Below are 17,170 nucleotides of genomic sequence, written 5' to 3'. Positions count from 1 at the left end.
TTTGCAACATTTGCGCATTTTCGGGTCGCTAGCACTAGTCCACGTCCCGAAGCAACGAAGGAAGAAGTTCGACGCCAAATCCCAGAAAGCCGTTTTCGTAGGATATGCCGATGGTACCAAGGGGTACCGTGTGTACGATCCGGTCAAGCGTTCAGTCCAGATCAGCCGTGACGTGATTGTGGTTCAAGAGGGAGAACCGCAAAATTTGGTCGGAATCAGCGAGGAACAGCAGCAGATACAGTTCATGGAGCTGTACACAGTTGACGAGCCGAACGCAAGTGGCGGACAACACCCGGTTGTGGAACCGAGTGTCGGCGACGACGATGTCAACGAAGACGATTCTGAGGAGTCGGCTGCATCCGATAGCGGCTCAAGTGATCTTGAGTTCATGGACCTCCTGGATTCCGAGAATGAGCCTGCGCTCCCGTCGCAACTTGGTAGGCCAGCTGTTGAGCAGCAAGGGCTTAGGCGCAGCGACCGGGAGCGCCGAACCCCAGGCAAGTATTCTGATTACGTTACGTATAGTTCGTTTTCTGGCGAAGTTGTTTCCCCCCAGTCCACCCCGATGTGCCCCAAGACGTCGTTCGATAACCCGCAAAGCTACGAAGAAGCCCTCAACGGACCGGATCGCGAAAAGTGGATCGCGGCCATGCGTGAGGAGATTGCAGCCCTGGAGGAGAACGAAACTTGGGAGCTGACCAGTCTTCCTAGTGACAGGAAGGCCATCCGAAACAAGTGGGTCTTCAAGACGAAGCGAGGACCAACCGGTGACATCGAGCGGTACAAGGCGCGCTTGGTGGTGAAAGGGTGCTCACAACGGCCAGGCATCGACTTCGACGAAGTGTATTCCCCGGTGGTACGGTATTCCACCATTCGATACCTTCTGGCGCTGGCAGTGAAGCACGACCTTGACGTGGAGCAGATGGATGCCGTCACTGCGTTCCTTCAAGGGGAACTATCGGACGAGGTCATCTACATGGAGCTACCGAGAGGGTTTGCTGGCACCTCGAAGCAAGTGTGTCGGTTGCGAAAGGCACTTTACGGGCTCAAACAGTCGAGCCGTGTCTGGAACAACCAGCTGGACCAGGCCTTGAAGAAATTCGGACTGGAGCAATCGAAGGTCGACCCGTGCCTGTATTTCCGGATCGACGGTGAGAATATGATTTTCGTCACAATCTACGTGGACGATTTCATGATCTTCACCAACGATGCCAAGCTGAAGCAGAAGTTGAAATCGTTTCTGCACAACTGCTTCAAGATGAAGGACCTCGGCGAAGCGAATTTCTGTCTGGGACTGAGGATCACGCGGGACAGGAAGAATGGCAAGCTGTGGGTAGATCAGGAGCACTACGTCGACAGCATTTTGCAGCGGTTCAACATGGCGAACTGCCACCCAGTCTCCACGCCAGCGGAGGCGAGTGTCAAGCTGGACAAGTCCATGTCCCCGACGACACCGGAAGAGACGCGCGAAATGAAGGAGGTACCCTACCAGGAGGCAGTGGGCTGTCTCACGTATCTGGCGCAAACGACGCGGCCGGATATCAGTTTCGCGGTCAACCAAGTTAGCCAATTCAACGCGAATCCCGGACGTACCCACTGGAATGCTGTCAAGCGCATTATGCGGTACCTGCGAGGCACCCGATCGAGCCGACTGACGTACTCCAAGGAACGTTGCGCGGATTTGGTTGGCTACACAGATGCCGATTGGGGAGGAGAGCCGGATTCCAGGAAGTCCACCACCGGATACGTCTTCACGTTCATGGGAGGAGCTGTGTCGTGGAACGTAAAACGGCAACCAACAGTTGCATTGTCCTCGTGCGAAGCGGAATACGTTGCGCTTTCTCGCACGGTCCAGGAAGCACTTTGGTGGCACCACTTCCAATCGCAGATTTTCGGCGTGCGAGCGATTCCCATCCGGTGCGACAATCAATCAGCCATCTGTATCGCACGGAACCAAGGATACAATCCACGAACGAAGCACATGGACATTAAGCACCATTTTGTCCGAGATGTGCTGGATCAAGGAGTAGTCGAACTGGGCTACGTGAACACAAAGCAGCAACCTGCCGACGGATTCACCAAGGCCCTTGTAAATCAGAAGCTGGAAGAGAATAAGAAGTTAATTGGATTCGTTGCTTAAGGAGGAGTGTTGCAATCGAAGCAATCCATGATTATTTGAATTTGTAACCAACGAATACCTTCTTATGTACCCACTCTCTTATGTACTATAGTATAGCCACCTAGGCAATACCATAGCAACACTTAGCAACGTAGGTTGTTGATTAGTAATAAATTTTCATTATTAGTTAGACGTTCAACCAGAACAGTCGAGTTTTACTTTACTCTGCAAGACTTTCATGTTAGCGTGTATATGGTTTCTTTCTTAGTGCCGCTGTAAACATAATCTGAGCTGTGGTGAATTTTTCGCTGTGTTTTGAGCTTCTCGATCAGACTGCGCTATCAACAAGTTACTGAGGCTGAATTTGAAAATCAAATCAATTTCTAAACTACAAAACGTATCAATTCCGGAAATGACCGACCTCGGCGAACTAAAGTAAGAAGGTATGCCCCATGAATGCAATTTTCAATAATAATCTCACTCTTGCAGCCGGTGCCGCTTGTGCTCCTCTGAGAACGGTCTAACCGACGTCTTCAGCGCTCCCAACAAGGACAAGCTTTTGCAAATGATCGCCGAGTGCACTTCCATCAGGATCACCTTCGAGATGGACTTTCCCTGTGTGGTGTGCAGTTGCTGCATCCGAATTGTGAACCAGTTCTTCACCTATCGACAGAAATGCCTGGACTACAACTGCGAGCTGAATCGATTGCGCGGAATGAAGGAACCGCTGCTGGTTGAAGAAGCTGATTCTAAGGATAAATCCGGTTCCAACCATAAATTTGAAGCATTCTACGAGGACGTTCAGAAACGAATACAGGAGTATCTTGTGATACAAGTAAAGGAAATCGAACGGAAGGCCATGGATAAGGTGAAAGAGGAATTGCAGGGACTCGATGTTGGACAAGGAGAACACAAAGTTGAATGCGTTACTGTAGATACTGTTGAAATAGGAAAGAGTGAAATATGCGAGTCCTCATCTCGCAAACCAATCCTTGACGAAAACAGCGAATTCAGTGAAGGAGATATTATCAGCGAGCGCAATTCAGATGCTGACAGTGCCGACGAGGACGACAGCCTAAGCATATCAGTGGAAAAACCGAAGGATCCTTCGGACACTCCGAAGGGACGAGTCAGTAAGTTTAAGAATCATGCGAAATGTACAGCCAAAGACAATCCAGCAAAGAAGCTCCGATCGAGTTCACCTTTCAGTCAGATATCGAGCGAAGCATCAGAAGATCAGCAAGAAACATCGGCGGAGGAGAAACTAGCGGAAGCCCGGCGAAAAATCAACTCACTTATGAAGCAGAACTATCGACTGGAACTGAATCAATTGCGGCGGGAAAGTAGAGGGCCAGCGGAACCGGTGAGTTGAAGATGAATACCTACTCATTAATTTAGAAATAGTCGTGCCAACAGATCACCTGAAAAAAGAGATCAAACAGGATAAAAAAGACCATGAATCTCTAAGAAACCTTAAAGGAAACGATATGTGTTTGTTTCCTCATATAATCTGTCCGGACATTTAATTTGTAATTCATTCATTCATTTTAAGTTAGCCTGATAATTACAATACTTTGGTCAGGTTAAGGAAGAATAGTTCTATGATTTTAATTTTGCATCTTCGCTGACATTACAATTATTTCTTCTAGATTTTCTACAAAAATTTCTACCAGAAATTCATTCAAATATTTGTCCAATGCTTTTACAGATATTACTCCAAAGATTTCACGAGGAGTTCATTTAGTGCGATCTTCCTTAAAAATTCGTCTCAGAATTTTATTTTTAGATATCTTCAAAAATTCACTTCGGGTGCTTCTGAACTTCGGTCCCTGATTGGCCAATCACATTGATTGCGTGTGAGAGTTGCCAAATTAGGCAGACCTCGGTGAAATTGGGTGTATAGAAGGAAAATTATTGTTTTCGAATTATTTTGGACGAATAAAAGAATGTAGCTTTCTTATGTGAATGTGCTAGCTAAAATTAGCCACTAAAATTCCTAGTTTTAAGACACTCAGTAACTTTTAGCCCTGACTGCACGTTCAATTCATTCCTCTCAACAGTTTCGAAACTACAAATCGAACTTCGTCGACCCGAAGGTGATAGAGAAAATCAACGCTGAATGTCCCGTTGGGCTCGAAGGCGACGGAAAGTTCATCTCCGCCCTGGCAGATCAGCTGTGGACCCGAGATCAGTTAGCAGCCCGATCCGTGCGGGGCAAGCAATGCTATCGTCATCCGGAGTCGTCGACGCACATCCCTGCCAGCCCGACCAAGGTGTCATTCATCCACGACAAACTGATGCAACGGATCAACCTAGAGGAACGGGAGGACGATGATCCGCGACGTAAACTGCAGTCGCGCGTGTCCCACAAGTTGAATGAGAAATTCAAAAACGCGAGACGATTAAAGGAAAAGAAGCAATCCCGCAAGCGTTAATTATTCAACTATGAACGTAGCCGATTTAATTGTTTAGTGTTAAACGTTGGCATTTCATAAAGTTTCTAAATTAAATTCGTTTGTATCGTAATGAACCCCAAATAGATCAAATACAAATGTTTTTATGAAGCTGTTCTTCTCTCGCCTACTCATTCATTACTTATGGTGGTGTAAACCTGGGAGTGTAAATCCTAGTTTGAAACAACAAAAATGTTCTTTGAATTCGAAACTGTAAGTTTAAGATTTTGTTTTAAACTGGCTTGTTTGCGGTGCAAACCTCCCAAATATCGCAGAACGTGTCTCTGGAGCCGGCCTTCTGATACCTGATGTTCTTGTATGGTTGCTCGAAACTATTTTTTTAGTTAATTTTTACAAACAGCTGGTTTGGTTCTATCCAAAAATAGGTTGTTTGTTTCTCTGATTAATTGTTAGTTTCAAAATAAAATAATTAGTTAATCCGACGATCACAATATGTTGAATCAAACAAAGATTTTGCTTGAATAAAAAACAGCCAAAATTTAAAAAAAAAAATAACTTGAGGGTTAACGGCTAATGAGCTTTATTGTAAATTTTGCAACTTTTCGAACGCGATTAGGGGTCGTCCATAAATGACGTAGCATTAGGGGGAGGGGGGTATTCTCGAATTTGTGACGATGTGTGACGGGGGGGAGGGAGGCTTCCCAATTTGTGGACGTAGCATTTTGAATAATTTCTTTAAAAAGAGTAGAAAAATATGACAAACAGTTTTTAATCGAACTTCTTTGTCTGAATTTTCAAACTTAAGTTGATGATGATTCAGCTTCGAAATATCAATTGTAATTGTAATTGCTCAATCCACACCCTGGCAGACAATTATCCGCCCATCTAGACACGGGCTGGGTGAGGACCTACCAAGCCTCCCCCGTTAACATGTCCTATACCGTTTAGCACACCGGGATCTTCCACAAGCAGGCGCCGGAATTAAAGCGGTCCCACAAGCTTCAGATACATTAAATAGATATAGTCCCTCTGGCACTAAACCGAATGGCGCCCTCCGCTTCACCACTAGTACTGCTTCCCCACACGCCAAGCACAATATCGAAAGTAGCGCGTTGTATAGCAAATACAGTACACCACCTCCGACACTATGCCAAATGTACAGGAAAAACAGCACCAGTAAGAAAGCGGAAGGCGCACCACTCGGTTCAGTGCCAGAAGGACTATAAGTATAACGAAGAAGAAATGAAAAGATAGTAGAGTTGGTTCGGTTATTTGATTGCTGAAACGAAAAAAACAGAAAAAACAGAAACAAAGTGTTAACATTAAAACGGGGTTTTATAATTGATAAATGTATCGATAGTTTCTCATCTGTTACGTTTCCTTATCGTAGCGCTGTCGATTTTTTCCATCTCCAGGGTGTTCGTCTCCGCTCGAGCAATGAGGACCATGATGAAATGAGAATATAAAAATGTGAGCATTAGTGTTGATCTAGTAATAGATTAATTTAAACTGCTTTTCATGTGCTAAGTAACTTGTAAACTCCTACTCAATTATATTTGTTGGCCTACACGTTTTATTTAGACACAATTTTTATTTAGAAAACTATTTGGATCCGAGATTTTAGGTGCAGATTGAGCATGTTTGATGAAACAAGCATCCTGTTTTCAGTTAAAGAATGTTCAAGAAGTTGATGATTCTGTTATTTATACTGGCTACATACAAGAATTCACTATTGATGTAATATATGGATATTGAAAGTTCCAACGCGCGATTATAATACTTCAGTTTTCGTGCTGTTGTATTGGTGTAAGTAGTGGGAAACCAATCAGTTTGGTGATTCTAACGGTAACAAATAGCAAGACGAAAGGAAAGTTGATAATCTATCATCATTATGATTTCAGTCCTAATTTCATGATCCGTTTAATAAATTCCGCGTATGATTCGGCAATTTTAACAATTTATACATGTGTATTCGAAGAAAACAGACTACGAACATTTATTACCTGTTGCAAGGTTCCTATGTGATCAGATATTTATCATTTTCTACAGCCTAATTTAATAATACCTATATTGGGTTGTAACAAAAATTTGATCTTGGTATGTTGATTTGCCTCCTAATCATAGTTTCGACAATAGTCACATGCTTACTATCCCTTATGGCAGTGTTGTTGATTCTATTGTCTATCGCTCATCAGTTTCGCGCCACCCGGCAGGGACTTGGTCCTATGTACCCTATACTCTGCTGTGTCTTAACTTCACGCAATACATTCTGTAGATGTGTGATACAGTTTGCGGAATATTATGATTTATCACTTCGTTCAGATGGAAAATTCTGTTATGGTACCATATTCACATATCAGATAACTCCCACCTGGAACGATGTAATACATCGGAGACATGTAGATTCAGATGTATGTATACGATCTATGCCTAGTTCGGCTCTGATCGACAGGCAATCAGTGTATTCAGTTTTTCAACAAGCTTGAAGCGATGAACGTTTCAAGACAAGCTCTCCACTATATCTGCTAGCAATCACCGGTCGTCGATAGACATTTCGGTTCTTTTCTGCTAAAGATAGATCCTATTGTATGCCAAGGACTATGGCTCATGCTTTTCAATACAGCTGGAAAAACAAGAACTACACCCAGCACCAAATAGTACGTAACTATGAGGCGGACCGGAAGGTTTGATGAGCAATCCCCACCATGATTCAGCTTCGAAATATCAATATTACAAAATTCAATCATTTCTAAGAAAATTATTATTTTTCTGTCAAGCAAACAGAAGCTTTATATTTGTGACCAAACTATTTTATTTATAAATTAACAAATTAAAAGTTTGCTAAGTTAAGTAAAAATCAATGCTTTATCGGCTAGTATTTTTTTTTTCCATTTATTAACAAGACATAAAATCAACTGTTTTACTTTAATTCATATTTTCTGTTGGAGCTTTATTTACTCAAAAGAGTATAATATGCTCATTTAGGTAAATATTATAGTAAAACAAGATATTTAAGTGCGTTCAATGTTGCAGGAAAGCAACAATCAGTCAACTCAACAATTCGTTTTGGTATATCAATGAACTATAAGGGAACAGATTGTTAAGCTCAAAGAAAAAATATATATATTGTAGTTTTTATAAAAAGCAGGGGTGGCACACTTGCCCCAAAGTCCGCTACATTTTTGTGTTCCACGGTGCGAAAGTCTGTAGTGGGACTGATATGCGGTTACTTTTCAGTATGGGACAATTTGACTTGCTGTTTTTTTCCTAATTTTTCCGAACAAAAAATATTAATTCATTAGTGCAGCTGAAAGAGCATTGGAAGAAATGTTGAAAACTAAACTCAACTCAATTTTGACGAAAATGCCGATGGGACTGACTTGCGATTCACGGCAGTACAATTCAACTTAAATTTATATTAATAATAATAATGATTATGTGCTACCTTACCTAACAAAAAAAAACAGCCGCATATTCATCTCATAAACAGTTTATTCACATTAATCAATCTAACGAAGTAAAAACTAGAACAACCTACACCTTAGGAAGAGCTCCCTTGTTGCAACTTTTGCGCTTGATACATCTCGATGAGCTTCTCGGTGGCAGTAATCTCATCCGTTTGCAGTTTCGACAGCTCTCTATTAGGGTACTGCGCGACATTGCCCGATGGGTGCTGGTGGGTGAACGGGGTCCAGGGTCCCTGAACGGAGGGCACATCCGTATGCCACAGTTTACGTAATCGGGTATCGCTGGAACCGGTGGCTTGCGTCTTCAGCACTTCGACCCATTTTCGGATCTCCTCGCGGGTGTTGTTCCGGCAGTTGATCCACTGCTTGTCCCCGTTGAGGTACTCGGCGGACATGACGGCCGTCCGATGCCGGCGAGGTTTCACGTACACAACAACTCCCGGATTGGCTCGGCTGAAGTCCAGCAGATCATTCTCGAGGAACTCTCGCATTCCCTTGCTGGAGCCATTGTTTTTGCAGTACTTGAGGGTGATGCGTTGCAGCTGGCACACGTACCGGCCAACACCATTGGCCAACGGGGCCCGCGGAAAGCCGGATTTGAGGAAGAGATGCGAATTGGACATATTCACCGGGAATTAAAAGCACACACTGCGAAACGAGATGTTTTGGAAGAAATGTCACATTTTTCAATCTTCAACAATAACAAAAGGCTTTAAACGTCATCAGCGAGTATACAAACCAAAAGGCTTAAACGCAAGGTAGACACAACCAGTGTTGCCACATTTTTTCCGACTCTCATCTGTGTTTTCAGCTAAAAAAATCTTTTTTATCTTAAGTCAACCTCCAAAAATCTTGGTCAAAATCTGTGACGCCAAAATATCTAAAAATTCTATGTTTTAAGTGAAAAAAGAATTTTTGCAAACGAATTATGACTGCTTTTGGCATGCCAACAATTTCTAATTTGTGATTATTCTTCTAAAAGTAATTTAAAGGTACTATGTAGTGGAAAAAAGTTTAAAGAGAAATATTTCCGACTTTATTTATGACTTCTCATATTCCTAAATCAATTTCAGCTTCATACAAAATTTCATTTGCAATGAATAATTTATGACTCTTTATGAGACTGTGCCCGCGGGCGCTGCTGCAGTGCCGTCGGGGTGAGTGCTCAACATTTCACAACGATTGTAAAATAGAGTGGCATTTCCCACAGCGTCTTTGATGTTCCATATTTTATGGGAACACTTCGATTAGGAAAATTATCACATGTAACAAAATTGCGACATATTTAGAATGCTTTTGAAAAGACATTCTCATTAAACAATTGTAATAATATTGGCACCCATGGATCAGACATGTACCTTCATAATAAAGAAAACTATTGATTATCAATAGCTCGTATTGAATATTTAGTTAATGTCAACCCTTTCAACAAAAGGGCGAACCGGTTCCGCTTTCCGTTGCCGTTCCGCTATCATTGCGTTTGGGCCTTCATACTAAAACTTCACTGTCATTCAAACCAGAGTCTATGAATGGAGAGTTGCGCGAAGAGACTTCTTTGAATGGTTGTTCTTCTTCGTCTTCGAAAATAGCCCCTATCTGTTTTGCTGGTCTGCTCGATAGATAGACGGTTTGACAGTTCGATAGGTAGATTTGGTTTCACTCTTCGCGCAACTCTCCATTCATAAACTCTGATTCAAACATCATAATCAAATCAAATACTTTTCAAAGTATTTAACTTTGAAATCCGAAACTCTGAAAAAGCTTCCAAAGCAAATGACAGATCTCCCTTAAAACCATAACGTAATTGAATACTCGCACAATCACAGCACCTATCATCTATCATCAAACATCCTATCATCTGCAAAAAACTACCACACTGTTGTAAGAGTCTGACCCAGAATTGATCGAAGTTATGTCCATAGTAGTTGGGGCCCAGATAGCCGTAGCGGTAAACGCGCAGCTATTCAGCAAGACCAAGCCGGTCGAGGATCTTTTCTCGACTTCCCTGGGCATAGAGTATCTTCGTACCTGCCACACGATATACGCCTGCAAAAATGGTCATTGGCATAGGAAGCTCTCAGTTAATAACTGTGGAATTGCTCATAAGAACACTGTGCTGAGCTGAGAAGCAGGCCCTGTCCCCGTGGGGACGTAACGCCAGAAAGAAGAAGGAGTCCATAGTAGTTCTACGTCAACCTAGCGGTAAGGGCCTATTCACAAATTTCATAACGCTTTAGGGGGTGGGTGGGTGTCCGAACGTTGTTACGGCGCATATAAAAATTGTGGAATATCTATACAAAAAGCGTCACAAGAGGGTGGGTGGGTTTCCAAAATGGTCAATTTAAGCGTTATGAAATATATGAACAAGCCCTAATGTAACAGACATTACCCACCCCAATTTTTTTGAGTAAGAAATAGCAAGGGATATTATAGGAGATGTGTGTGGTATTCATGGAGGTTTTAAAACTAGGTTAAGGGGACACGGGAGACCGTGTTATTTTCCCTATCTTTCGTCTCACTCTAACAATAATCATCAAAACTTTGTGGAAGCAAATCTCGAGTTTTAGTGAACCGATGAAGCTTAAAATTTATCGGGTTGTGCAATACATATATAGAATCATACACTCAGGCAAAAATACTATGAATATCCATTATTTTCCCTTATGTTTATTTGCCACAAGAAATCGGTAAGTATTTCATTGATTCACCTTATGAAATGATCTGAATCACGCCAGTGTGGTGTCTTGCTGATTTCATAAAACAGCATTATGAACATTGAAATAAAAATTATGAATTCCTTATATCAGCAATATAAACTACATTGCTTTTTATGACATAAATTATTATTTCATTATTAGTTTTTATATTTAGTTGACAATACATTTCATACAGAGTATTTACAGAAATGTCAATGCTTTCACCTACTCATTATTAGGTGAAATTTATTTTAATGTTGAGCAAACGCGTGGAAATCGAATTTCCAACTATTTTGCCGTGTTGTGATGCTCAATAAAACGCAGCAAAGTAGTATTGCACATGCTCCTATTTTACGTTGGTCAAGCCTAATGCCAAAAATATATTGAACAAATTGGCAATGGCATTACTCGTATATGACGTCAACTCGACCATTACTCTCCGTTTTTTTTTTTAAATCTACATTTCCATTTTCTTTTTCCAATTATCTGGATCCACGCGATTGTACATTGCCGAACTTCCTTTCTGGACTTCTGAAAAATTTGACGCAATATGTTGGATCTCAACGATGGCGGTGATTTCGTGCTACAAATTTTCATAATCACAACCTTATGAGTTTTTCACATTAGTGACAGCTATGTGAATCGTAAGGCAGCCTAATGAAATTGATATATGGTAATGATGTGAAACATATTTCGCACTTATGGTTTTCATTGAATTAATATGAAATCCATAATAGCCTTATGAAATATGGTATCATTAAGAAAATGACTCATGACGGAAATGGGAATCATAAGGCGTGCAATGAAATTTGTAAAAGTTCAATATATATAATAATTTTCTCAATTATGGCTATCATTTCAACGGTATGAAATTCATATTAGCCTTCTGAAATAGGTTTTTATAGATTTTTCAATGCTTCATAAGGGAAAATTTATGAAATTCGTTAATTAATTTGCCTGAGTGTAGTGATACATTTTCGCATCGATATATGGAGTGGTTCTTGGGATTTGCTTCTTGAAATGGATAGGTTGATTATGATGACGTCCCGTGCGGCCTTAATGAAATGTGAATTACAGTGAAAAGGTTTAAGTTTGTTCAAGTTATATTTTCTCGAATGGATCATTAAAATAACTAAAACAGCCGCTATGGAAAGCATAGATAGCACCACCGTAGCTTTGTGTGTTTGACAGAACAGCAATGCTGTCACAATGTTAAATCCCATATACAGTGGCGCCTTTGTTTTGATGCGGGGCGCACTTGCAAAAACTACCTTCAATGATGCACATGCAAATTTCATAGAGCTTAGTGACATTTGAACACACGTAGACTAGCATACGCTCGTCATACACAGTTTGTTTTTGTTTTCCTCAAAGAAACTTGCACACACTTTCCAGACTCATCAAAATGCATATGGAAATATTACCCAATTTGAAATATTTACACCCGGTTTCTGGGTGTTTTTCTAGACTGAGTGCATATTGTTTTCCTCTAAGGTTCACAACTACATCTATACTAGGGCACTCATACCATTGGGCGTGATAACCACTATTGCTTATTTTCTCATTATTATTGATTTGTCAGATGGGCCCTTAATCGCAAATCCCTCTCGAAATGTAACGCGAGATTCCTTTTCGCGTGCATCGCACAGCTCTGTTTACGCATCCCGCGACACGCGCGACGCAAAGGGCATGCCGCGGACTGTGGTGAATTTCTCATCTTGACGTTTCTCATTATTTATTAAACAGCAAACAAACAATTTTGTTATTGTTTAGTGTTTATCTCGTGCAGCTACAACGCGCGAAAGAATTACTAGTAAAATTATACTAACTATCATTGTGAATCTGTAAAACCCACGTCCCTATCGGAAATGGCAGAATTGGACGAGCTCGAGTAAGTATCCGGATCGAGTGAAATCAAATTTACTCACGTAAATAACATTACATTTGCCTCCTATCAGCCGATGCCGATTGTGTTCGTCACAAAACAACCTCACCGACATCTTCAGCGTTTCGAACAAGGACGAGCTGTTCCGGATGATTTATGCGTGCACTTCGATCCGGATTACCTTCGAACGGGACTTCCCGGGTGCGGTGTGCACCAGCTGCATCCGTATCGTCAAACAGTTCTATTCCTACCGTCAGAAGTGCTTGGACCATGATCGGAACTTGAAACGGTTGCGCGGAGAAGACGACGAGGAGGACGAAGACGAAGTGGACTTGGACGATTCGTTGAATAAATCTAAGAAACGGAAGCAGGAACGAGAAACACGCGACAGGAAGTTCTACGAGGACGTGAAGAAGCAGATTCAGAGCTTTCTAGCGTCGCAAGTGAAGGAAGTGGAACGGAAAGCCCTGGAGAAAGTGGACAATGCATTGAAGCAGCGCAAGGGAAGCAAACCGGGAACCGAAGAAGTTTTGCTACAAATGACGGTCGAACCCGCCGACGGGATTTGCGAGGAAGTGGAGTACGAAGTGCTAAACGATTCAACGGTATTTTGTCCGCAGTCACCACCGGCACAGGAAGAGTACAAAGTTGAGATGGAAAGCGTCTACTTTGCGGCATCGGATAACGAAGACGCAGAAGAGGAACCCAGTTTTGCTGGATTTGACGAACGGTCGCAGACGAAGGGGAGTGTCGCTTCCGAAAGAAAGGCCGCAGGGGCTAAGAAGAGAAAAGTTTCCGCGGAAGATGTCCCCGTTACGGTACACACTAAGGCCTTGGAGAAGCAGCTCTCGGAGGCACAGAAGAAGATCGACACGCTGACACAGCTCGGCTACGAGCTGGAACTGAAACGGTTGAGGCTGGAGAGTGGCGGGGGAACTGTTTCGGTAAGTTTAATGCTTGGGATGCGATTGATTTTCCGAAAGTTCTCAAAACCAAAAGTTCGTGTGTTACACCCTTCTTTCGGTATACTTTTGATTTTGAGAACCTTATTGTACATGGTTTGCAACAAATGCACGTATCAAATTATTTTCAGGCCCGTTTTACGACAGTTGAAGATATTCCCATAACCCGACAGGAGCTGGAGGCAATAAACGATCGTTCCTCCTCGGACAGCATGTTCGTCGGGATGCTCATCACTCGGCTCGTTGCCCCTAACGAATTGATCAACATGAGTTGCACCGGACATGCTTCGCTTCGATTCGCCAGGTTGAAAAAGCCCGACGGTTCGCCGATGTATCCCCCAACGGAGAAGATCGATCCGCGAATCTTCGATTTTGTCTGCAGTGAGTATATTGTGATCTAGGTCTGGTGCAGGGTTGGTAATGACTGACTGTCATGAAAATAGGAACTTTGGAATCTCTCTTGCTTGAGAACAGACACTTAAAAGATTTTCTTCTTCTTCTTGGCATTTACGTCCTCACTTGGACAGAGCCTGCTTTTCAGTTTACTGTTCGATGAACACTTCCACAGTTATTAACTTAGAGCTTTCTTTGCCAAAGTTGCCATTTTCGCATTCGTATATCGTGTGGCAGGTACGATGATACTCTATGCCCAGGGGAATCAAGAAAAATTTCTGTCATTAAAAGATTCTGGACCGACCATGAATCGAACCCAGACACCTTCATGGCATGGCTTTGCTTGGGAATGAGCATGAGCATGAGCATGATTGACCGCCCGCAGATGCTACAGCTGTACTTACACAGGGAACCAATAGACGCTACTCGGGATCAGTAGCATCCTCAATGTGTAAGTACTGGAGCTCTTATTATTATAATAAACAATAACGGCGCCAGCTGCGTCCGAATGCAGGTCAATTTGGGGATAGGAGGGAAATGTTGTCGTGTTACTTGCTTTATGGAAGCCGAGGAGTCCTCTGCACTTCCACAAGTAAACACTGGGAGTTTGGATATGGGGGAGAGATTCGTTTTGGTAAACGATAAATATATCATTTGAAATGAATGCGCCTAACCGGATTCGCGATATTACTCGATAAACGAATTGAACGCCGAATAATGCAAGATAAAAGGATCAAACACTACTAACGCGTTCCGCGACCCGCGATACTATTCCACCGTGCCACGTGAGCGACGCGCAACACGATTAATTCTGCCCTCATCACCCGCCCCCGTAGGAGCAAGCGTCAAGGTTGAAGAATCATACAGAACTAGCGGACCGATTCACTTTTTCCATCGACGCGCGACATGTTTGATCCTGCCCTCATCACCCGCTCCCGAAGAAGCAAGCGTCAAGGTCGAAGGATCAAACAGAACTCGGCATGGCTTTGCTTGGGAATGGTGCACAAATTATGTCACGCTAAATTTCGACTTTTTCGATAACCAAGGACATTTCTACAAGGATTCTTCCAGGATGTCCTACACAGATTCTTTCGATTTTTTTTATATTATTGGAACTTCCTCCAAGATTCCCGTATGGAACACGTTGTTCGTTCACAAATTACATAACGCCGAAAATGATCAGTTTTGGCCCCCACCACCCCCTTGTAACACTTTTTATAAGAATAATCTACAACTTTTGTATGAGCTGTAACATTTCGATGACACCCACCCACCCCCTTCAGCGTTATGAAATTTGTGAACAGGCCCCAGGGATTTCTTAGGATTTGCTCCAAAATTATCATTCAGGATTTCTTTAGGATTTCAACCAGGATTCTCTTAGGATACCTTCAGAAATTACAGGGGATTTATTCGAAGATTACTTCAGAAATTTCTTCAAAAATTCTTTGAGAAATTTCCCAACGAAGTATTCATAGATGTTTTTAAGGCAAGGCAAGATTTTTGTTTTGAAACTATTGGATATTAAAATAAATAATCAGAGAGATAACCTACAATGAAACATCTGCAAATTCTTAAGCTTTATGAACTCCTATACGGATCTCTGAAAGAACTCCTGGAGTCTTGTGGAAGTCTAGATGGATTTCTTAGGTACATCGCTAAGACAATTATTGATAAAAGTCGATTGATCTCTGGATAATATCCTGCAAAATCTTATTGAAGAATATCTGAAATTACCGAAATTTAATTCATTTATTTACCGTGCTGCATCAATACCCGGACGCTTAAGTCGACAGAAATGTTCAAACTTACATTTAGGTATGTTTGGTTAAGATATTCTTGAAGTGTTAATATTCAACATATTATTACACTTCAGATTTCCAAGAAAGTGAACAAATTTTCGATATTATTCATGATTTTTACAAATAAATCAACGAAATATTGGAGCGTGTCTTGTCTTTAAATCCGGACACCTGGTCAAATGATGTTTTTAAATCCGGACATTTTTGGATCAAAATCCGGACATCTGTGTTTTATATATTTTTGCATATCTTTTCAAGAAAATCATACAAACTCGTCGAAATTATATATTTTTTTCAATTCGACGTACGTTTCTCCCTAAACTGTCACAAAGAACTAACATAACTAATATCAGTGATTTAATTACCTGGACTGAATCGCGCGTGTGGCTTGAATTCGTTAACGTGTGGCTGGAATCTCAGATATACGCAATTATTCGCACATTACACTATTTTCTTATGTCTCACAACACTTTATATGTATATATTTCAAGTCTTCTCTTGATTCATATATCAAAAACATCATTTGCACTAGTGAAAAGTGGGTCTTTCACACGATGTCCGGGTTTAAGAACACTGACCCGTAATCCCGGACAGTCTCTTTACACTCCTTTTAATACACATTTGCTTCATAATTCATAATATCTATGTTATTAAACATTGAAAGTATATCTCTGTATTTAATTGTGTTCAAAACACTCCATAAAAATATACTTCACACACTCTTTCTTCAACCTTTGGTTTGGGTTGTGCGTTCAAAAATCTAAATCTGAATTCACATGGACCACGAAGGAATGACGTCCGACAAAAACGATTAACGTGTTGTTATTTTTAGTAATTATTTGGCAATGTTAACTAGATTGAAAATGATAGTATAATAATCTTCAATGTTTAAAGTATAGACTATTAAAAAATCCCAAACATAAAAACATTTAAATTATGTAAAAATTATGAATATTATCAAAGTGTCCGGATATTGGTACCGTCCGGGTTTTGATTCACCACGGTAGTTAACATCTAAACAGATAACACTGAATCAACAATTTCAAGCCACAATACTAGGTTCGTGGCCGCATCTCTCCATCCTCGGTTCTGCCCCACGCTCGCCAAATCGATACGCCCACCTAGCTCGCTGCGCTCCACGCCTTCTTGTATCAACCGGATCCGAAGCGAACACCATCCCAGAGTTGTTGTCCTGCATTCTTTCAACATGCCCTGCCCATCGTATCCTTCCAGCTTTGGCCACCTTCTGGATACTGGGTTCGCCGTAGAGTTGGGTGAGCTCGTGGTTCATCCTTCGCCGCCACACACCGTTTTCCTGCACACCGCCAAAGATCGTCCTAAGCACCCGACGTTCGAAGACTCCAAGTGCTTGCAGGTCCTCTTCGAGCGTCGTCCACGTTTCATGCCCGTAAAGGACCGTAAGGCCGGTATTATG

At 41.8% G+C, this 17,170-nt stretch overlaps 3 protein-coding genes across 4 annotated transcripts; 2 read left to right on the top strand and 1 right to left on the bottom strand.

The window, feature by feature from the left end:
* The first annotated feature begins 2,281 nt into the window (after positions 1 to 2,281).
* On the top strand, positions 2,282 to 4,689 carry LOC110681507. Of its 2 annotated transcripts, XM_021857404.1 has the most exons (4): positions 2,282 to 2,554; positions 2,609 to 3,074; positions 3,135 to 3,482; positions 4,180 to 4,689. In XM_021857404.1, the coding sequence occupies exons 1-4, from the start codon at positions 2,532 to 2,534 to the stop codon at positions 4,552 to 4,554; spliced, it is 1,212 nt and encodes a 403-aa protein (XP_021713096.1). In that variant the 5' UTR covers positions 2,282 to 2,531; the 3' UTR covers positions 4,555 to 4,689. The 2 variants fall into 2 exon arrangements, with proteins under 2 accessions (XP_021713096.1, XP_021713095.1); XM_021857403.1 differs by having other exon boundaries at positions 2,283 to 2,554; positions 2,609 to 3,482.
* Positions 4,690 to 8,007: 3,318 nt separating this feature from the next.
* On the bottom strand, positions 8,008 to 8,696 carry LOC110681506 (39S ribosomal protein L43, mitochondrial-like). Its single transcript, XM_021857402.1, has one exon. The coding sequence runs from the start codon at positions 8,621 to 8,623 to the stop codon at positions 8,075 to 8,077; it is 549 nt and encodes a 182-aa protein (XP_021713094.1). The 5' UTR covers positions 8,624 to 8,696; the 3' UTR covers positions 8,008 to 8,074.
* Positions 8,697 to 12,268: 3,572 nt separating this feature from the next.
* On the top strand, positions 12,269 to 14,087 carry LOC5580285. The gene is made up of 3 exons (XM_021857401.1): positions 12,269 to 12,587; positions 12,655 to 13,525; positions 13,675 to 14,087. Exons 1-3 carry the CDS (start codon positions 12,565 to 12,567, stop codon positions 13,942 to 13,944), a joined length of 1,164 nt encoding a protein of 387 aa, XP_021713093.1. The 5' UTR covers positions 12,269 to 12,564; the 3' UTR covers positions 13,945 to 14,087.
* Positions 14,088 to 17,170: the final 3,083 nt, after the last annotated feature.

The sequence above is a fragment of the Aedes aegypti genome, chromosome 1 (assembly GCF_002204515.2).
Source record: "Aedes aegypti strain LVP_AGWG chromosome 1, AaegL5.0 Primary Assembly, whole genome shotgun sequence".
In the NCBI taxonomy this organism is placed as follows: Eukaryota; Metazoa; Arthropoda; class Insecta; order Diptera; family Culicidae; genus Aedes; species Aedes aegypti.
The sequence above is the reverse complement of the archived record's forward strand: the minus strand, read 5'-3'. Positions and strand labels throughout refer to the sequence as shown.